Source organism: Enhydra lutris, unplaced genomic scaffold, assembly GCF_002288905.1.
Source record: "Enhydra lutris kenyoni isolate GAN:26980312 unplaced genomic scaffold, ASM228890v2 scaffoldscaffold47, whole genome shotgun sequence".
Taxonomy (NCBI): domain Eukaryota; kingdom Metazoa; phylum Chordata; class Mammalia; order Carnivora; family Mustelidae; genus Enhydra; species Enhydra lutris.
Window position 1 is genome coordinate 13,680,768 of NW_019154131.1, and position 23,087 is coordinate 13,703,854.

The window sequence follows — 23,087 nt, forward strand, 5'->3', positions numbered from 1 at the left end:
CAGCACTAAGCCACTGCATTGCCATGTATCAACTTCATGATCTTAGCAAGTCTTTCTACCTTTCTAAGCCTCAGTTTCCTTATCTGTCAAATGGTACAAAAATAGTGCTTACCTCATGGGGTTGTTGAGAGAATTGCAGGGTGTGGGTCACGCTGTCAGCATTTGGCACCTGGCTCATAATGTACAACCCATGGACTTTAACTCTTTTTATGACTATGGGCCCCAGAATGAAATGTCTGGTCATTATTATACCCAGCTAAATGTTTCCTTGCTCCATGAACGTTTCCATAAGGGGTCCTGCATACCACCTGGAAAGACTCACCAGTAACCCTGTGCCAGTCCCAGCTCAAACTCCTGCTTTCCTAGCTCTGTGTCAGAGACATGCAAGTGTCAGTGAGAACATCATTTCCCACAGATGTAGAAAAGACTGTGTTTCATGCATATAGTCATTGTGCTCCTAGTTCTCTTTTTTTGTTCCAACTTCCAAAGCTGCCCCTGTCACTAAAGAAATGAACTAGATCCAAAAGGAAACCAACAAAGATTGGAGCCCCCAGTGTGAGGCCCCAAGAGAACAGCCGTTTACAGAATATTGGATATTAAAACTCAGCTCTTAGCCTCCCTTCCAAATTCAACCATCTCCAGTTGATTTAAAATATAACATGTAAAGGTCTCAGGCCATTTTTTTTCCTCACCCTCCTCTCCTTCTGCATTAAATTATCACTTCTCAGCTTTGGCAGCCATAAAAGTTTGGTGGCATTTTCCTAAAGCATTTTGTGAGTCCTGGCGCAAGCTCTCCCGTGAGAGATGTAGCCCTCCTCAAGGGGCATGTTTACAGATGCCATAGCTCATGAGTACTTTCTCCCTGATGGAGCAACGCCTGATGAGATGGGCAGCCCCGGGGTTCATGCTGCAATCTCTGACATGCAGCCAGAGTACCCGTCACAGAGGCCTCCCACCAGCTGCCTTGTCCACACTTCATAACCCCACTCACGCCCACTCTGGCCTGACAGTGTGATTCGTGTGCAGGTGTCCAGGAGGCTGTGGTGAGCTGCCTGAACAAGCAGACACGGGAGCCTGCTGATGAGAACCTGTGTGTGACCAGCCGCCGTCCCCCGCGACTCCTCAAGTCCTGCGGTCTGGAGCCCTGCCCGGCCAGGTAAGGGGGCACCATGCCTGCCCTGCCACCCAGCAGCACGTTCCAAGTGAGGCGCTGTCCATGGGCAAGACCAGAATGCTTATTGTTCAAAACCCAGTGTTTTGAAAACCAATTAGCATCAGTTCAAACTTTTAGTCAAATCCACTTAAATGTAATTGAAAGCAGGGCTTTGGAACTCCAGCCCCACGGTCAGGCTCAGGGTCCAGAAGGCTCTGTGCACTGAAATGAGTCCCACGGCGTGACCAGAACGTGCACGTGCCACACTGCCAATGTCTCCCGAAGGGGACGGGATGCAACTGCAGGCTTCAGGGTCTCTGCCACTTTCAGGCTAGCTCGCAAGCCTGAAACACCATGGTGATGGATTGGCTCACGGGTTGCCGGGCGCAAGAAACTGGAATGACTGGGTGGTATAATGGATCCACCATGAAATCCGTACTCACACAGCATGCAGATTCATTATAGCATGTTCTCCAGTGTATGTGTGTGTTATTCTGCATGCATAAAATCAATTAGAGCATTTCATTGGTCGGTCCTGCCTGGGTCTCCTTTTTACCCAACCTTGAGTCTTATCTAATCAATCCAATCACTGGTTTAGTCCACACAATTTTATGCTGTCTCGAGAGACTAGCCTGCAGATACTTCTTTGGAACAAATCTCTGTGGAAGCTAAACCATGTTATCGATGATTCTGGTTTCAAAGGGAGAGGTTTCAAGAACCAGAGCCAGACTTTCAAGTCTGCTGATGGGATGAAGACTGTTATAAGATAAGGTCACATCCTAGATATGAAAGGGAATGCTGTTTCGGAACGATATTTCTTCTACTTCTGCAAAGTAACATGGAAGAAGTAATGTGTTGCCTTCGGGAATTGACAATAATTTGCAGATGTGGCTTATTTCTCAGTCAACAAAATGCCTTCCTTTGACACTTAAAGGATACAGACTGCAGGCCAGATCAGGGTACTTCTGCTGGTCACAAAGATGTCCCATATATTGATCTGAATGGCAGGACTGGTGTCCCATTCTGACTCAGAAAGGAGGAGAGCCACTGGGGCCTTCTTCTCCATGACATCCAGAAAAGCCATCAGCCAGTAAAATAGAGTCACAGGCTAGATCCAGAAAAAACTAGATCCGGTGCCTAGAATCCTGAGAAGCCTCTTTCCTATCCATTTGACCTGGTCCCACATCTCCAACTAACCTCACCATTCTTCAGTTGGGCGGACCTAACTGCCCGGGCAAGGGATACTAACCCCTTCTGTTTGACTCCATTCTCCCCAGATCAGAAAAAGCCGAGTGGTTTTGGCATGGGCAGCCTATAAGGGCCTTGGATAGGGGGTCCAGAGGTTTTCCTCTGAGCTTCATCACCCACCAGCTGTGTGGCATTGGGCAAGATGGCTGCCCTTTCTGTTTCCACATGTGCAAAACGAACAGGCTATGTCTGAGGTCACCACATCCTGCTCAAATATCCCATGACTCTTTGTTAGTCTATAGGCAGACCCAGCGGACAGCTACTGCCGTGGGCTGATAATTGATGTCATTTCTGTTCCGCTTTTTTACTGTCACTTTAAAAACAAGCCTAAGTGTCTAACCACATTCTGGGGTTGTAATGACATCCACATGCGGTGATGGGCTGAGAAGTTAGCACCCAGGACCAGCTGAAGATCTTGTGGGATTTGCAGCCACTAAACCCAGTCCTTCCCGGGCAGCAGAAGGGATAGGACACAAGGTGTTACTTCCCATCCTCGAAGTACTGACCACAGTTAAATTAGATGAGCTTAATTTATGACCTTTATACTGACTCCAAGACAAGAACTCTTGTTAGGCTAAACTTTATTGCATTTGCTCCAGATAAACTTAGTGCTTTGATCTCCCACCAGCCAATTGTCAGACTGACGGGCAAGACCTCTCCTACAGGGCACAGCCAGGGGTTTCTTGGGCGAACCATCCACAGCTGAGTGTGTGTAGACTGATGCTAATTAAAACAACAGAGAGGGCCAATGGACAATGGCCTGAGATGACTCACTCTCTTCATCTCGTGTCAAAGAGCCAAAATCAGATTTTCATCTTAAAAGTGAGAGATGAATGGAGGTGCATCTCCTATGAGATATTTTGGTATGATGCTGGGGCAAAGCCATCTCTCATTCAGAAAGTAGGTATGAGATGTACACAGAAGGGAAAAATGGGTTTGGTAGGGACATAAGAGTGCGTCGTTTTCCTACCAAACTTCTAGAAGTGCACCTTCTAGAAGGTTCCGTGGTTAGTAATTTAAATCTTTAATTCACAATTCTTATTGTGTATGGATGAGTGTACCCTGCACATTATAGGGAGTTCTCTGGTGGGCTCTTGGTCTGTATTGATATCCATGTGTTCAGAACACCTTAGCATTTTCTCTGGGACAAACAGAAATGATGTTTCTAGTCTTGGTCACTACGTATATGTCTCTGAGAGGTGGCACCTGGTTAAGAGCTGAGGCTTTCCCAGGCAGTCGTCAGGGAGCCACTTTTCCTCTCATGTGTGGTCAGAGTTCTCCAATCACATGAAAAATGCCATAGGCCCAGAGGGCATGTGCCATCTGGGCTATCTTTCTAAGATTAAATGTACCTTCTCCTGACTTTTTAACTCTGTGTGGATGGCTGGGCTGGTATCAGAAGCGTGTGTCCAACTTTCTCCAGGTTTAGACAGATACGGTCTCCCACCCAGCTCTCCACAGCAACTAGGGTATTTTCAAGCTGGAGGTATTCTGATTGTTCCAATGTGTGTGTGTGTGTGTGTGTGTGTGTGTGTGTGCGTGCGCGCGTGTGGGCACGCATCTGCTTATGCATGAACATGGACTGCCTCCATTTCTAGGGCACTTTAAAAAATCGTAGTTACCTATTGAAGAGGACTATATTTTAAAGTCATCCCTATCAGTTCCAAGTCCAAATCCTCCTCTCTGTGAAACTAGGAGCTGACATAATGTTTGACACATGGCAGGTACTTATTAAGTGTTTATTGAATACATGAGCATAACAGACTGGACCAAGTATATAAGGAGTAATATTTAGATCCAAGTACTAAGATAGCTGGGAAGACACCAGCGTTCTCTCTCCTGTCCATCGACCTACCCCCTCTCTTCCACCCACCAGATGATGCTGAAAGTGCCATTATTAGAGTCCCTTCTATAACTTTAAGGCTTTAAATACCAATTGAAAATATAAATAGACTTAGGAAAAGTAATCTTTTATGTTAGAAGCCATGGATAGCAAAGTCTTCCCAAAATAAGAGTAAGTGGGCAAAGTCTAATGGAGGAGAGAGTGGATATAATGGAGGTTGAATGAATTGTTAGCATTACCCAGGGAGCAGTTTGTTGGGAGAGATGGAAAGTAGTATATCTCCCTTAACAACCTCGCCCAAAATTGGCAAGAAGAAAATAGGACCATTTTTACTCATGATCTGACAAGAATATTGCATCAACATTGAGAGCAAAGAGGCTACAATTACAAGGAGGAAAAATTATTTTGGTTACCTTTTCCACCATCTGAGTAATTTGTGTCTAGAAGCCCCTCCATCCTGTTCACCTTCATGGGTGGGTTTGACCAGTTTACAGGAGAAATGTCCAAAAAGGAACTAAAATCCATCATTAGGAAAGAGGTTGACCTCCTTTTCCCAATAAGAAAGCTTTCTGAATATTATAATTATGCAAGTCACTTTACATGAATATTCTCATTCTTTAAAAGTCAAGCGTAGCAGAAGTAATCAAGGAAGAAAGACGTATGTCTCCTTTTCACCACCATGCCCTTCAGTTCCAGAACCTTCTTCTCCCCAGAGATAACCAGTTAGTGATTTGGTACATATCTTTCCAGACCCTTTTCTATGAATATATATGCATATATGAACATGAACAGATACATACAGTTTTCTTCCCTTTGGATCGTATTATATATATTTCTTGGCAACTTGATTTTTCACTTAATAATATGTCCTAAAAATCTGTCCCATCCATGAGACCACTAAAATAAAAACTATCAGATGGATTTCGACCTGTATTCAGACATTTTCCATTATGTTTAGCTACATGACCTTTAAGAGCTTCTATACCTTTTTGGATCCTCAGATTCTTTATCTCTAAGATAAGACCATAGTAAGAACTCAGAAAAATTCTCTTTTTCTTCTCTTTCATTTCTTGGCGAGATATACTTTTAGTTTGAAATAAAACATTGTTTTTTTTAATTTCAGGACTTAAATTTGATTAGTTTTTCTCTCTTATTCAACTAAGTCTTAATAACTAAGTTTTACTGACCATCTTCCTGGTTTATACTAGCAATGACATGAACAGCCCAAGGAAAGCCAGAAAGCACTACCTTTAAAAAAAAAAAAAAAGAGAGAGAGAGAGAGAGAGAGAGAACGAGAGAGAGAGAGCATGACTGTTATTAATTATAAGCATTTGATAGCTTGGCCAGTGTGTGTTGAAAAGATTTGGTAAACGTATGTGGAGGAGGGGAAAGAAGTAAGCAATGAAAGCCAGATGGCTGAAAATGAAGGAAATTCCAGGCAATTTCTGCAGCTTTGTTCTAACATACTTTTTAAACTAAACTTTTATTTCTGTGCAACAGAGAACAGCTGAGTGGTGCAGAATAGATAAACAGTAAAGGGAGAAAAAAGCCCATAATTCCAGGAACAGGACTTGGTTTCTGCCCCTCGCCCCAACCCCAGTGTCTTTTCTCAGACCTGGGGTTGTTCCTCGAACCAGCAAGAACTGTAAAAGAAGTTTGAGAATCCCTATCTGAGACGAGAGAGTTAAGAAAAACGTCTTAAAGGTCACAGAGTCTCCTCTTTAAAAGCAAACTTCAGAATGCCTGTTTTATTATACACTAACAAAACCCATGCGTACTAGCCGCAAATGATTTCCAATTTCTAATTTTCTTTTATATTGGCCGAAAATGGCTAGAGCAGAAGGTGTTGCCTTTTTTTACACGACCGTGTTTTAATTTATTTGATGGAGCTTTCAAAGTTTTGCAGGCACCTTCCCCTTTGACAACTTGTTATAAGGGTTACTGTTTCAACATGCTCTCCAAATATCGGTTTATCTTCTGCTGTGTTCCCAAAGTTTCCATATGCTGCCTTTTGGCTCTGTCCATACCAACTTGTAAGCACTTAAAGCAAAAGCACACCAAAGCTCACTGGCGTCCCCAGAAACTGAGTCCAGATTTGGAGGCCATATTCAGGCGCCTCTGGAGTTAGTACTATTACTAGCGTCATCCTCATTGGTAACTCCAGATGCATAATTACACCATCTCTCTCTTTTCTTCCACTGATGGACAAGTTACAACAGAGGAACCTGCCAAGACCTGTTTCTTTACTATTGGACCTGACTGGCCCAATGGTAGCCTCGGTTATTTCTCTCCCCAGGAATGAGTTGGCCCAGTGATCAGAATCATTCCCAGCAGCATTTTGACATCAACAAGGATAAATGTCACATGTATGCTTGCCTTGGGGCTTCAGTCTCCGTTTATGAGGAGAGCCCTTTCCATGGTTACACATCACCGGTTATATCAACCTCCAACCTCCACAAAATGAGTTTTGATGGTATTAGAAACTGTTTTGCGTGCAGAGATTTAGTCACTGCGTGAATCTGGGCTAAAAATCGAGGGATCAAATCTACCTTCCCATCATGTCACCTGAAAGCACAAATGACTGATTCTAAAAAGAAACATCAGCTTTAGGAAAATCCTTTCAATTAAGTCCTAAAAGGGAAGCTTTCCTGGTTTCTTAACATCTCTCTAATTGGACAGCCCTTCAGACCTTATGGTTCTGCTGGGCTCTGGGAAAGTCCTTATACATTCCATTGATTCAGGTTAGCCATCTGCATACACACACACACACACACACACACACACACATGCACACACATATGGCAGAAAATGTTTTAGATCTCAATTTAGTAAAATGAACATGCACTAGGCTTCTTCAGGTCCTACAGTCTGTTTGTATTTGGTTCTCAGAAATGACTAGAAGACAAAATCTGTCACTGGTTCATGGAAGAGAAAGATTTCAAAACAGTAACTGCTGTGAAGGAGGCAAGCACAGGGTTCTGTGGGAGCATGAGGCTGAGGGAAGACTCCCTGGAGGAGGCAGCACCTGTGCTGAATCGTAAGGTATAAGTAGGAGTTGCCTAAGGCGAAGAAGATAGAAGAGAGACATTGCAGGCAGAAGGAAAGGCAAGAGTGGAAGCTGGTATTAGAGGGTAGGCAGGGGCCAGATCCAGGATAGCCTGATAGGGTAGGTTAAGTTGTTCAGACTTTATGTCCTAAAGGTAATGGAGAGCCATTGAAAGGAGTTACACAGGGAGAGCAGAATAGTCAGATGTGCTTAGAGAAAAATTCCGTTGGGCTGCTCATCCAACAGAACAGAAGTGCTAAAGGTGGCTATCTTGGATTTTATGATCAGCACCTGCACTTTTTCTCCTGTAGCGTCATAAAGAGTATGCTCTATGTGAGCCACACTGTCACATTTTCCCTGAGAGTAATAATGACCTCTTGCCTGGGGTATGTGAGCATTTTCCTGCGCTCTCAAAATCAAGCCAGTGTGGTGTGGACTCAGCCTATCTACCTGGCAGGAAGATAGAGCCCCGGGCAAGGGTATCATGAAGGAGGAAATGAGAGGAGCAGCTGGATGATCCCTAGGTCCTTCGAGATCTAACATTGTGTGATCCTTCGAAGGTAATCATAATTATCCAGAGAACTGAAGCTTTCCAGGAACAAAAAAGTGAATTTGAGTCAAATTTAAGTATGAAGATAAAGCCTCTTTTTAGTCAAAAAAAGGAATTGGCCTTAACTATAAATTAAGGAGCCATGAGAAGTCTATAGGGAAGAAGACTTAGATTTCCACAAGAAAAATGTAGGCAAGTGCAACCAGGCAACAAAGATGGCTGAGCACTGAATTGATGAACATTTTAAAAATATTTTAGCGGTGTTTGTCCATGTGTAAAAGAACAGAAAGTATTCTGCCTCCCTCGGTTTAGAATTTTATAGTGCCCTTTAAGATAACTAGAATTTCTCTTCATTCAACCTCCATTAAACAAATCTATTGAATACCTATTTTGTGCTGGGCGTTGTGTTGAGGATACAGTGATGAAAACACCCACTCTGTTCCCTGAAGTAGAGTTAGGGGAATGGTCCTGAAGAATCCATTGTGTACTTCTTTTTTTTTTTTTTTTAAGATTTTATTTATTTATTTGACAGACAGAGATCACATATAGGCAGAGAGGTAGGCAGAGAGAGATGGGGAAGCAGGCTCCCTGCTGAGCAGAGAGCCCGATGCTGGGCTCGATCCCAGGACCCTGAGATCATGACCTGAGCTGAAGGCAGAGGGTTAACCCACTGAGCCACCCATTGTGTACTACTTATCATGGCTACTTTCAAGTGCTCCTTCTAAAGATGGTTATTGAACTATTCATCCTCCCATGTTCTTCACTGCTCCAAGAGCTGACGTATCTGAACCAGTCATTAATCCCATTGCGTGTAAGACCATGAGGATGGAAATATCACCACCTGATAACTCCCTATTGTAGATATGGTGATGAAACACTGGAGTTTCACAGTTCACAAACCTTCCGGCTTACAAATCAATCAACAGCTGTAGAGTGGAAACTCCGAAAGTAAATCTTTTCCACTTTTTTTTTTTTTTTTTGCCTTTTCTTATAAACCAGTGTTTCTAAAGTCTGAAGTAATAATTTAAGGGCAAGCAATAATTTGGCCAACACTTGAATTGAGAATTATTGCTGCCTAAGTGTACCTGATGCCTTCTTTGGAAACTTTGAATGAAGGCCTCATGTGCAATTTGAGATGGAGGGCTTTTCTGTGACCTTAGCATTAGAAATCTGCTATGTTATTATATTCCTTAAACTTGGAAAACAAAGAAGTAAGAAAAAGACTTAAGAAAGAGATAGAGGCGCCTGGGTGGCTCAGTGGGTTAAAGCCTCTGCCTTCGGCTCAGGCCATGATCCCAGGGTCCTGGGATTGAGCCCCTCATCCAGCTCTCTGCTTGACAGGGAGCCCGCTTCCCTTCCTCTCTCTGCCTGCCTCTCTGCCTACTTGTGATCTCTGTCTGTCAAGTAAATAAATAAAAATCTAAAAAAAAAAAAAAAAGAAAGAAAGAAAGAGACAGAGAAAAAGATATTTAAGTAACATAAAAATGAAAGACTGAGAAGGAGAATGCCCTGATTTGTGCCCAATAACCTGGGGAATACAGTTGAGAAACAGTTCATCCTCCTGAAAACCTTGTTCTTGTCATGGCACCAGCCCAAGGTCAGGCAGTTAGATTATCTGCCACGGTCTGTCACAGAGCAGAGCCCAGCCAACTTTCCTGTGGTGAATCATTGTTCTTCTTTCAAACCTGTCTTTACCATTCCTTTTTTTCTTCATCATTTTGTCTAATTATCCTTACTAAAGCTTCAAGGAATTTCTGTATTTGTGTTAGTGACACATTGAAGCTTAGAATGATCGCCTTTGGATTAACAAAGCTCCCAGGCCCACCAGATGCTCCTTGGTTTCTCATGGAGTTTTTATTCACTTACTGAGCGACTATCCACAGGACGTCAGCTGCATGCTACAACAGCTGGATGTGGTGTGTTCTCTGTACACTGGATCCTCAGTGGGTCGACGTAACTGCCTTCCTAGCTGGCCAGAGAGAGCTCCTCAGGTGATTCAAAGATCTGAAAATGGCCTCCTACCCTGATTGCCTCAAATCTGACACTTATTCAGCTATCAGTGATGGTGTGAAATAACAAAGCCATGGTTTCCTTTGATGGTGTACATGCCTCTGGGAGAGGTAGCTCATGATCATCTTAGCATAATTTTTTTAATCTTTCCTAATAAAACTCTTGGTACCCAGGGAACTTGACTTCCGGATAAGAACCAAGAGGAAACTTGGTGATGCCAAAACTCAATATTCCCCAACAGGAAGAGGAAGACTGCCTGGAATAAGGGAGAAATCGTAGGTTTTGAGATCAGACAGATGTTGGCCTCCTCATTTGCTTTGTGGTGTTAGGCTGGTTACTTTAACCTCTCTAAGCTCGGTTTGTCCTTAACTGTAAAACAAAGATCATTGTCCAAACCACAGACAGGGCTTGTAGGATGATCATATGTGTAAAACACTCAGCCAGTTCCTACGTCATGTAATAGAGACACTCAAAAAAGACAGGAGTCTTCCATCCCTCTTAAATCTCTATGCAGGAAACCGTACAATGTAAGAAAGGCTTTGTATTCATTTTATAGTTGTTATAGTTTATTCCTAAACTTTCTTAACCAGCTAGCCTAGGAGCTGAGTAAAGGGGAGGGTATAGATGGAATCTAGCTTCAAGCTGAGTTTCTTCAGTGGCTCTGGAACAAGAAACAGAGAAGCTGGTTCTCATGGATTCCACCAAGCCTACTAAAGGCAGCAGCTGTTGGGACATTCATTTAACTTGAACACCCAATCCAGTAAGGTATGTTTTTTCTAAGAATGGTAACAGTATGATGAAGTGGGAGCAGGGAAGATAGAGGCTAAATATTCGTAAAAGTTAATGTTCTGTATGATGTTGTTATTGAAAACAAGTCAGACGCATGGGCAAGGGAGGTGTGAGTCCTGGAAATGAGCAGCTGTGTCCTTATGGTCAGAAAAGCCTTTAATGAGTCAGGAAGAAATCAGGAAGCTTGTATAAATGATGTTATTCCTAACCAGTTGTCTCTTCAAATACTTGTGGGAGAGGGAAGAAAGAGAAGAAGAAAGAAAATTAAAAAAAAAAAAAAAAAGTGAAGGAAAGAAGTAAAATCCAACCCAGGATACAGATAAGGTGTAGGGCATCTTGTGCCCACATCCTTGCTAACTTTCCCAGGCCATCTTTGAGCAATGTAGGCTTTCCTGAACAGCTTCCATTTTGGGGAGCTTACAATATACCAGACACTATGTTCATCACTTTACATACATTACTTTGTTTAATTTTCTGCATGGTTTTGATTACTATTCCTAACCTAACGTTACACCCAAGGAAACTGAGTCTTTAGAAGGATTATTTAACTAGCTGGTAGCAGGTTCAGATTTGGAACAAGCCATGTTTATTTCCAGAGCCATTACTAAAGAGCTTGTGGTTCAGTCCTTGCCGCTATTAATGATGTTTATATATCCTCCATCCTGTCCTTCCATCCCTCTGTCCATCCCTTTAACCACACCTCCCTCCCTCCATCCATCCTTCCCCTACCCTATTCTAGACATGGGAATTACACAGTGAAAAGAACCAGTCCTCTTTTCCCATAGAAGGTTATAACCTAGTGAAGATCATCCAAACAAGTTAACAGGCTCTTCTTTCTTTTTCTCCAGCAGATAACCTTCATCTCATACTCTCAATTACTAAGGATAGAAGTAGACTCGCTAGTGCTTAAGGGACAGCAAAAACTTTATTACAGCACACACTTCTTGGGGCAAAGCCAATATATAGGAAATGAAACAAGCTGAAAGAGAGACTGAATAGACCTAAAGTGAATATCTTAAAATCCAGACTGTGTCATTAGACAAAGCATTCAGTTCCTTAAAAAAAAATAATAATAATAAACAATTATAAGGGAATACTAACTCATCCAGAGAGATGCAGCCTGGACTTACGAATCTGGAAGCCACCTGGCTGTTTTGGAGCCTTGCATCTTTGCTCTGCCACTAACAATCACTGGCTTAGTTTATGCTTAGTTGATGGCCTGTTCATGTTGTGAAGGACCACCACCATTTTCCTCTTATACATGCGTATGCATGTCTCTTTCTCCACTGCTTCCCTGAGTCCCTGACTCCTTTCTATGGCACTGTCTCCTCTGACTCTTTCTGAGCACCTCTTTTCTATACCAGACTTAATTCTAATTACCTTGCCTTCTGACTACCCAAAATCCCAGATGACCTTTCTCTACCACTTGGACAGGGCTGCAATTTTTTCAACCCTTTTTCTCCCACCCCCTTCCCATTTATTTGGTTCAACTCAACTAAGAATTAGGAAAGCAAAACTACTTAAATTAATTCACACTAAAGTGTAAGGGGCTGTTCCCAATCATTCATTCCAGCCTTAAAAGCATGGGCCTGGGAGTACAAAATCTGAGATAATATCAGTTCATACAATTTACTCACTCCTTGGCCTTGGCAGATGGTTTAACTTTTCAAAACTTTCATTTCTTTATCTTTAACTCTTAGGTAATTGTTGTGAGGATATGTATATTAAGTGCTTAGCATAGTACTGGGCACATATTAAGTACTCAGTAATTAGTAACAGGTGTTAGGTGTGTTTTTTTCTGACAGGTGGACTCTCACCTTTTTTTTTTCCCCTAAAGGAAGCAGAGACAAGCTGCCTAGTGTGAGCCACAAAGACCTGACTGTATGTTATTCTAAAAGCTCCAGCCCCTAGGGAGTGGGTACTTTCTGCTGGTTAGGGGAAAAGCCAACTCAGTTCAGCAAATATCTGTTAAATTCTTGCCCTATTGTCAGGTCTGAAGGAACAAACACATCTAAGACTTGATCCTGGGGCTAGGCACTAACATTTGTTGGTGGCTAGCACACAAACAGATCATTACAATGCAGTCATAATGGCCATGATAGAGATTGAATGGCTGTTGTCTGGGAACTGTAATAGGAGTGACTGAATTCAGATCAGGGAAAGGGACTCAGGAAAGATGACCACTGAGCTGAGTCTCTTGTTCTTACAGATGTTTAAGTATTTTTTCTGAAACTCTAATTAAATATGTAATTGATATACTACTTGGATATTCCTTCTAAGGTCCTGATGCAGGCATTTCAAAAGCTTTTGGGCCGTTTTGTGTCCTGCCTTTCTGTCCCCTTTCAGTCTTCCAGATAAGCCTAAAATGCTTGATTCCTCCATATTATAAGAGTGTATCTGGTGGTTCTCAGTTAGTTACCAGGGAGCTGATACATTTATGTCCCAGAACCACGTAACAGAATAGCAATGATGCCAACTGTTTAAAATAGGCCAGATTAACTTCCTGCCAGCTTTATTGAATCTTTGTCCCAAGGGTAATACTGGAACATGAAGTCTGTTTATTTTCCTGTAAGTTGCATGTCCTCTCCAAGGTATCATGCTGCCCTCAGACAGACCCTGATGCCTCAGGATTTTCGAGAGAGGACCTAGGACATAAGGCATTGTATTTGTGTTGGATCTTCAGGCAGTGGTGGAGAACTATGGACAACAGAAGGACCACTCACTATGTCTCATACAGTCTCTGCCATTTCCCTCCGTTGTACACTCAAGACGAAGAACTCCTGGGTTAGATAGCTTTACAAAGTTCTCTGAGTTCTGTGCAACTTGGCATTGTGTAAATACAAGATACTGAGCTATTACTCTCTGTTATTTCTTCTTTTAAGCCCCCGCTTCCTCTCTTGCCATGTGAGATATTCCAGAAGGTTGGTTTTCAGGGCCCCACTGTCCAATTGGTCCTCTAAATACTTGCGTATGGTGCAGATGCCATCAGAAGATTTGCTTAGCACACAGAGACAGCAGCATTATGGAGAAACCTCAGTTTGGGAACTGGCCCTCAAATTGTTTTTGCGATTTAAGGAGTAAAGACAAGGGAAATTTATATTCTGGACGTGGTAAAAGCCCACATGCCAAACATGGGTTTCTCCTTTATTAGAGTCAAAAGTGTATGTGGGAGGACTCTGTAGATCATTGCTGAATATGCCCAAGGTGCTCTTGGAGGTGCTCTTGGAGAAGCTGAATTACAGTTCCTGGTGCTAGAAAATAAACCTTGCATGTCACTGATGGATTTACCAGGGAAATTTCCTGGAATTAAAAAAATCTCTGTGGGTTGTCTGTTGCCCATCCCACCCCTCACCCCACCATACTTTTCCTGCTTCACCTCCTTCCCCAGACTAGCAACCCAGCAAAATCAAAAATCGCAATGCCCATGGCGTGTACAATTGTAAGCTCTTTTAAGCCGTGGAAAATCACAGAAGGAAACTGTTATAAGCCAGGTATTTATTGATGTAAAATTCACCACAACTAGACAGATACCATTTATCAATGCTCTTTTTGTGAGGAAAACGATGCCAGAATTATAATGTGGGGGAGAGGCTGATAGTGGAGCCAGATCTTCCTCACAAGATGCATCCCACGGTCAAGCTCAATTTTGTGGTATTTTTTTGCACTAATGGTGGGCGATTTGTTTGCAACAGGGGGGAGACAGTAAGATGACAGTTGGGGGGCCAGAAAAGCTTCCATTTCTCTCCTCTCTATCCTAGGTAACCTGTTAGACACTTCCATGGGTCTTCTGAAGGCACAGCCCAGGCACACCTAGAAATAGCTTCGTGAAAATGGGCACTGTCATGTACTTTATCCTTAATTTAATGGAGGTTGACAATATAACTGACCCATGGTGGAGTGAAGTAAAACCACATGTGGGCTGGATTGACCCTCCATTGATCTAGAAAAGAGAAGTGTTGTTTTCCAGCTCACCCTGCATAATTTACTCCTCCAGGAGGGAAGCTCTGCAGGACAACATTGGCAAGAGGTAGACTACTTTTCACCACACATGGTCTTGCTGCAGCTGTGTATCTACCTAGATCTAAAAAGTAGGCCCAGGGATTGTATCCCTTTCTCCTGACATATAGAAAGGTGGTGTGTTGAAATCTTATGTACTTGGTTATGATATATGGTATCTTGCTGCATCTTTTCATACTCAAGTGTGTAAAATTCCTTTCCATCATCTCTCTGAGCATAAGTGAACACTAAATGTAAACCTATCCCACCAGCCAGTTCCATAATTGTTTAATTGTTTGCCACCTATCACATTTGAGGACCCTCCAAACAAACTGGTGTCTGAATTGGGTGGGTCTTCTGAGCATCAAATGCATCCATTTGTTCACAAAGAACTCTCTGTGCCTGAAGAATCAATTGAAAAGATGAAGCGTCATTGGGTTTCTACTCCAAATCACCATGCCCATGGCAGATAATGCTAAGAGGTCAAGAGACTTCAGCATTAGTCCATAGCATTGTGAATCCATGTTTGTTGTGACCAGTTTTGCCAACCAGTTATTGGAAGCTGGGTTCTCTCACTTTCGGTGACTGAAAGATCACAGTCACTTGAGGAACTTGGTGGACATCAAATTCTCATCACTTTCTGGTCTGTCCTATTAGAACTTTTAGTACCAAGAGACCATAGGGCTTTATTCTTTACACTCTAAAAAGCCACAGAGCAAAAAGGAGTTGGGCTGACAGACTTGTCTAGAATCTAAAAATTTGGTAAGTGAGTCTCCCTTGGTTACTGGGGTTACAGAATCCCAGAATGTAAGTTGGCCCAATTCCCGTTATTTTACCTGTGAAGAAAGTGAGGCCAAAGGTACTAAGTGACTTGACCCAGTAGCTATGCCTAGCGGAGCTCAAACTAAAAACCATGATAATGTTTCTCAACTTAGAACTCAGTGTTTACCATAAACAGGTAGAATCCAGAAATTGATATTGTGAATCAGAATTTAGATCTAGAGCCAGACTTCCTGAGTTCAAATCCTGGCTCTGCTACTTAACAACTGTTCTTGAGCAAGTCACTTTACCCTCCCCCCAATCCTCATTTCCTTATCTGTAAGATGAGGATAAAATAATACCTACCTCAGGGGTTCTGTGCAGCTTTGATGGGTTAATATATGTGAGGCACTTATATGAGTGCCTCATTATTGAAGAATAGATTCATCTGTGTAAGAGTTTTCCAGTGCCAAAGATACACTATGAGATGGAATCTGGTGACAGAATAGAGGACCCAGATGGACATAATATACTCTAAACTAGACTAAGAAAGAATTCTTTTTCTCTTTATCTCATTAGCACTGTATTTTATATATAGCTAAGGAGATACTAGTTACCTCAGGTAAAAATCTTTTATCCTTTCCGAAGATACTGCTATCAGTCAATAAGAAGAACATTCCTTCCTCTTTAAGAGTGAAGAGCAAAGGATAAGGGGTTAGGAGGGATATAAATGGAGAAGGGGGAAAAAAGTCCACTGCATTCATAGAGCACAAGGATTTTCCCAGTAATTTAATATGAATAAATAATAACCAAGAATTAGGAATTCAGTTGACCTCCGTGTGGCACAATCTTTTGGAGCTCATGGATTCCAGTGTTCCTACTCAGAATTTACTTACTGGGTTGCCCCACTATTTCTCTTTTCCCAGCTGGGAAAATGGGTGGCAGGCTCTGAGGATCTGAGGACAGCTAGAAAGTTCTCTGTGGCCTGGGAAATGTTGGGCTACATGAAACTAAACCCTTAATTATTCTAAGTGTGGGATAAAGCAAGTACAACCAAATGGCAAAATAGTTCCTCTAATTTGGATATAGTAATAGCAGTAATTCCAAGGAACCACAAAGCCCATTTCTTTCTGTTGGCCTCTGTTGGGTATGAGAAATAATACTGTAATAACAATGACTACAATAATATTGATGCCAGCTGCTAGGTGGTATTTTGCTCCGATCACCTGTACAAACTACAGGCTAACAGGTAAGAATACAGTTAAGAATTCTAGAGGCAGAACTCTTAGAATTGAACCATGGCATGTGTGTGTGTGTGTGTGTGTGTGTGTATGTATGTGTATATATATATATATATATATATAAAATAAAAGTACTTATGTCTTAGTTGCCATGAGGATTAAATGAGTTAGAGCATGTGAAGTTCCTAAAACAATACCTAGTACATAACAAACATCCCAAAACTATTGGAAGCTGTTTTTGTCACTGTTGTCCCATTTTACAGACAGAGATGTTGGCATTCAAAATTGTTAACTTGCAAAAGGTTATAAAACACAGGTAGAAATATGTTCCACCCCTAGTCTGCTGGAATCCACAGTCTGGATCGGTCTGATTCCTTGGCATCACGCTCGAGGGCCTCCTACTCGATGAACATAACTCAGGGATTTAGGGCAATTCGTCACTAGTATTTGGATCCAAGTGTGTTTAAAAATAGTGTTCCAGGGATGAAAGTGCTAGCAATAAATGAGCATTGTGGATAATCAAAAACAAATGAGGGGTTTAATAAGCCAATATAAATCCTAATGTGTAGATTTAAATTTATTCAGACTTTAGCCTGATAATAATCCCTTAACTCACCCTGAGATAACAAAACATCAAAGAGTGAAACGTGCATTCTGCTTGAAGAGATCTTTGAACCTAAGTTGAAAAATAATTTTAGGTCGTTTTTGTGTGGTCTCTTATGAAAACATTTGTGAAAGACCTCATTCTTGCTCCTCAAGTAAACAGCCTTCAGGGCTCGAAAGTGCACGAGTTGCTGTTCTCTATGTCCTATGGGGGTGGAACATCTGTTTGTGTGTTTGTGTGTGTGTGTGTGTGTGTGTGTGTCTTTCTCCCCGTCCCAGCACTGATGGAATGAATCACACCCTCCATCAAGGGTGTGATGAAGCAAGCACCTAGCTGCTTCCTCTTCTGATTCCTCACGAATCAAACTCTGGAGACTGAGACAGGGAGATCTCTCCAGGGGAGATGGCTCTATCTTTTGTTTTCCTCTGTCAAGCTAGGTTTGAATGGAATTTGTGATCTGATTAAATACAGTGGAGAGCCTCCTTGAAGCACTGCCTGTGTTCCCCTGTGCCACTGGCCTATTGGAATTCTCACCAAAGCCTGACAACCCGTAAGATGGATGGGATGGGAGCAGGCTGGGCACCCGTTCAGCAGCATCCTTTGAGCTGTGAGTTTGAACTGTGGTCAACTTAAGTCATCTTTGTCACTGGGGCATAGGTTGCCCACAGTGCCTCTGTTTCGAGGCTCTGTTACCCACCCCATACTTACATCAAGGAAAATAAGAACCAGAGCTTTCCAAGGACTTCCTAGACTTTCTACTCTATATTCTTTCCAGCCCCAAGTATGGAAGTAGATAAATTAGCATGCCCCAAGGGCATCGTGCTTTTCCACACCCCATTCTTCCTGGAACACCCTGTTTTTACTTCTACTTTGGCCTGGCCACCTCTTACTATTCAAGCCTCAGCTCAGATATCACCGCCTTCAGGAAGCTTCCATGACTCTATGTCTTCCCTCTTGACCCCCAGTCTATATTATACTTCCCTAATTTTCCTGTTTATCTGTTTCATTCCCATAGACCCCACAGAAATACGGTCTGTGTCTGTCTCATTTCTTCACATTGAACCTGGCCACAAAAAATGCTTAAAAATCACGAGTTGAATGAATAAGTACATGAATAGCACATATTATCATGTCTTGTAGTTGTCTCCAAAAGCCCTTAAGGTCAAGAATTTTTTTTGACTCTGTGTCCCCATCATTCGGCATAGTATTTAGTACACGGTACATTTTCAACAAATAAACGCATGGCTGTAGGCACACATACATGGGTGAATGGCTGAGTACATGGGCAGAAGAAAAACTTCAGTCTACAAAACTGACAAAACAAGTATGATGAAAGGAAAGAAGAGGCAAACTCTTGCTGGAGATAACAGAATCGGGTTTGCTCATCCTGATATAAAGGACTGACCTTCCCAGGCATTTCCCTTGAAGAGAAACCCCATGAGTATCCATGAGTATAAATGTCCAGAAAGGTTTCTGTTGACGGTATAAACAAATGGATTACAACTGCTCAAGAGAACTGACTCCAGGAAGTGTATTTGTTTGCTGGACTACTGTAACAAAGCACCAGTAGCTGGGTGTCTTAGAAGAGCAGAAATGTACTCTCTCACAGTTCTGGAGGCTAGACATCTGAAATCAAGGTGTTGGCAGGGCCAAGCTCCCTCTCTGTGTCTCTGAACCTGGAGGAGAGGGATCCTTCCTTGCCTCTTTCCAGCTTTGGGTGCTTTGTCAGCAGCCTTTGGAGATCATTGGCTGGTAGATGCAACTCTAATCATTTTCCTTGTCTGTCTCTGTGATCAGATTTCCCCTTTAGCGTTGGTGGTATAGTGGGGATCATAGCTGCCTTCCAGATTTCCCCTTTTTATAAAGATCCCAGTCAGTCATGTTGGTTGAGTACCTGCCTTAATGACCTCATTTTAACTTGATTACCTCTGTAAATACCCTACTTCAAAATAAAGTCACATTCTGAGGTCCTAGGAGTAAGGATTTCAAACTTACCTTTTTGGGAGGACATTATTGACCCAAAATAGGGGTAAAATCCATAAATGAGGACTTTTAGTGAAGAATGTCACCTGAGAATCAACAAATAGATGGAGGCCAAACAATTCCCTTAACTCCAAAATACTTGATCCCAACTCTTAAAAGCCTTCTATTCTACTTGGGATGATAACTAGAGAAAAACATGTAAGCCAATAGAATTCCATCAGATAAGATGCCCCATCTCTTTCGTGTTCTTACATCACAATGTAGTCAGTGTTGTAAAATATAAACAAGGGCCAAATGAGGGTAAATTCAGTAGAGTTGCAGAGGGTACAGTCAATATGGGTTGGAATCAGAAACTTTCCCTGAAGAAGAAGGGCTTGAATCAGACCTTGAGACAGGTACATAGACAGCTTTCTAGGCAGAAGCTGGAAGCAAACTCACAGGTAGAAAGAGGGAAAATGGTGTGTTGGGAAGCCAACACATGGTTAAGCTTGGCAGAAGCTTGCTTTATTTGAAGGAAGTAATCTGCAAAGGAAAGGAGTTCATTTAGCGGAAGACCTTCAGGTTGGATGTTAATTCATTAAGGATGTTCATCAATTAAGATAAAGTAGAGAGAAGTAGGAATAAAAACCAAAAGATGGTTAGAGGACAAAAAAGAAAACATTTGTATGTATGATCTAAGTAAATCCTCCTCTGATCTGACCACAAGGAGAACAAGCTTGCAATTATTTTTAGTAGGAAATTTCCATCTAGAATTCTAAGCAAAGCAAAAATCTCAAACTTCCAAGGGCAAGAGTGATTATGTGGAACATCTAACCTTCCAACCTGTTTCCCAGGCAACTCCTATCTGAGTCATAACAGCCAGCAGAAATTCTATCTCATTGTAATGTGCAGTCACCTAGAACGCAGGGTGATCAGAAAATGGGAAGCAGGGCACCTGGGTGGCTCTGTCAGTTAAGGGTCTGCCTTTAGCTCAGGTCATGGGATCAGGTCCTGCATGGGGCTCCCTGCTCCACAGGGAGTCTGCTTCTCTCTCTGTCCCTCCTCTCACTCATTCTCTCAATTTCTCTTTCAAATAAATAAAGTCTTTTTTTTAAAAAAATGGGAAACAGAATTTAGATATTAACTAAATCAAGATGCCTTCAGGTAAATAGGCACATGGGCATTTCTTGGACAGTGGCAGCTCATAGAGGTCTTAGGGGTATAGGAGGAGAGGCTGAAGATACTCTGTACATTTGTGCCTAGCTTTAGATCCATTTGCCATTCAATATGCTCCATAAAGGAGGTATGTTTAAAGCAAATGGCATGGTAGTAATGAGATAGTAAATCTATATGTTGCTGCAACCACTTTTTAAGGAACTAATTTTTTAAAAAAAGAAGAAGACTTGACAAAGAGTTATTTACAATGTTGATAATATTTATTTTTTTTTTTTTTAAAGAACTGATTTGGAAGGTAAGGCAAACTGTCCTGGTTAAAGAGTCACTTTGACCACACTGTTTTCCAGTGGAAATGAGGGCTTTGCCATCTCAGGTGTTTGGTAATCCTGACTATAAATATTTTTATGGAACCAAAGCCTCGTGCCAAACCAGCTGACTTCCAGGAGAAGCCTGGCTGCATCTCCTGTTTCCTGAGCTCTGCAAGCTACTCTTTTACAAAGAGCCCTGATTCTCATGGTGCTGTTTATCATACATGCTTTTGGTTAATTTTTGGTCTTTAAGCATATTTTTACTCTCTTATCTAATGCTTCCTTTGATCTTTTCATTTATCTTTTCCTAGGCCATTTGAAGGAGTTTTCTAAAATAGAGTTTGTGTGTGAAGCTAGCAAATCCATCTGCTACGGCGTGTAACTGTTTTCCTAATCTTTTCTATCTTCCTGCCTGTGACCTTCATGATTCCCTCCTCTTGTCCTTATCAGGGTAAGAGTAAGCTGAGTTCCCTTCCCAGCTTTGGGGAAATCACTTTTCTCTTTGAGCCTCAGCTTGCTTATCTATGAAATGGATATAGTAATGCTTGTTTTAAGTACTCCTGAGGTAGAAGGATCAAGCAAGATCACATAGATGAACAGACCTTGTGGATTGCAATTAGCAATATAAACGTAATTGGTTATGAGCTCCATGCTGCCTGTCTTCTGAAATTCTGTAGTACTCGTGGTTCAGCCAAATGGCTTAGCAATTAGCTTGTTGCATTGCTATCACCCAACATTGTTTGCTATGTCTCCTGGGAGTTTGTCAGTTCTATCTTTGCTGAAAGCATGTTGAAGGTCATGAGCATGTTTCCCACATCCGGATCTGTCACACTGCTGAGCAGTGAAGGCTTAAATGATAAGTTAATGCAGGCAGGTCACAAACGTCCTTTCCCTCAGTTTCCATAACATATGGCTACTCTATCTGATTCACTCCAGGAAGAGTTCTTACTCTACTCATTTAATCTCTATCCTCACAATAACCACCCACGCATTTATTACTTATTATTATTATTATTATTTATTATTACTGAGTAATAACAGTTCATATTAGCTAATGTTTAGAGAGCCCTTAATCTGTGCCACTGTCCTGATGCTCTTTTCATAGATGTTCTCATTTAAGCTTCATAACAACCCTTTGAAGTGGGTATTGCTATTCTCATTTTATTTTATTTTAAGATTTTATTTATTTATTTGACAGACAGAGATCACAAGTAGGCAGAGAGGCAGGCAGAGAGAGAGGAGGAAGCAGGCTCCCTGCTGAGCTTCTTTCTTTCTTTCTCTCTCTCTCTCTCTCTTTCTATCTTTCTATCTTTCTTTCTTTCTCTCTTTCTTACCAGCCAGGAGCATCAGACGGGGCAGTGCCTAAATTTTTTTCTCAAATAGATATATTGGTGTTTGATTCAAAATCCTCATTGTGTTCTGTTATTTTAATTTCTGGAATCGGTCTATGCTTGGATAGAAACACCTCCTAGTGATGAAAGACTCTCACCACCCACGTGTGGTGCTTAAGGATTTGAGGAGCTGATTAAAAAAAAAAAGTGGTGCTATCAGATGTTTTGTGGAGTGATGTCCCGGACACCTTTGAAAAATTGTGCTTGGAGACTTTTTTTTTTTTTTTTTAAGATTTTATTTATTTGACAGAGATCACAAGTAGGCAGAGAGAGAGGAAGAAGCAGGCTCCCTGCTGAGCAGAGAGCCTGATGTGGGGCTTGATCCCAGGACCCTGAGACCATGACCTGAGCCAAAGGCAGAGGCTTAACCCACTGAGCCACCCAGGCGCCCCTGTGCTTGGAGACTTTAATATGAGTTGCATAACTAGCAAGAATTACTTGCAGCTCCAGAGAGTTGTAAGTGAACAAAAGCAGTTGAGAAATATTTTCATAATTCCATATTCAGGTCAAGTATCCTTAACTAAAGATCTTTCACAATAAGTTAGATTGTTATTTATTTGGAATGATTTAGGTGTGGTTCTAAGTGAATGGAGAGGCCTATTTTGGATCAGTGTTCTCCCAAAACATTAATGCCCTAGCTATATTTTTAAAGAATCGTTTGTAGGTTGTCTTGGTGCTAAGGGTTTTACAATTAATTCTAAAATCCCTAAAGTGATTCAATTAGAGTCGCCTTCCCTTTGTAGGCTTCCAAAGGTTTTTGTTTGTTGATTTATTTTGGAGGGTTTTGAAAAAAAATCTTTTACTTTGAGAGACACTAAACCAAAAAAGTTCACTTGAGGTCTTTGATCTCACGTAAAATTGAGACAGATGAAAGAAGGTGTCTCTTGTTCCATTTTCCAAGTTTCTGTCCCACCCAACAGCAATTTGTTGTGCTCAAGTTTCTAAATGCCTCTTCGGGTCAGACGCCAAAAATGCCTACCTTTGGTTTAGGAAACTGCACCTTCTCCTAAA

At 41.8% G+C, this 23,087-nt stretch overlaps 1 protein-coding gene across 1 annotated transcript in view; it reads left to right on the forward strand.

The window, feature by feature from the left end:
* The window catches only part of LOC111156589 (ADAMTS like 1), a 934,723-nt gene that overhangs the window by 716,561 nt on the left and 195,075 nt on the right, over window positions 1-23,087 (forward strand). The window contains exon 16 of the mRNA XM_022517576.1: window positions 1,027-1,156. Coding sequence (XP_022373284.1) covers window positions 1,027-1,156 — 130 coding nt within the window. The remainder of the gene's footprint in view (window positions 1-1,026; window positions 1,157-23,087) is intronic.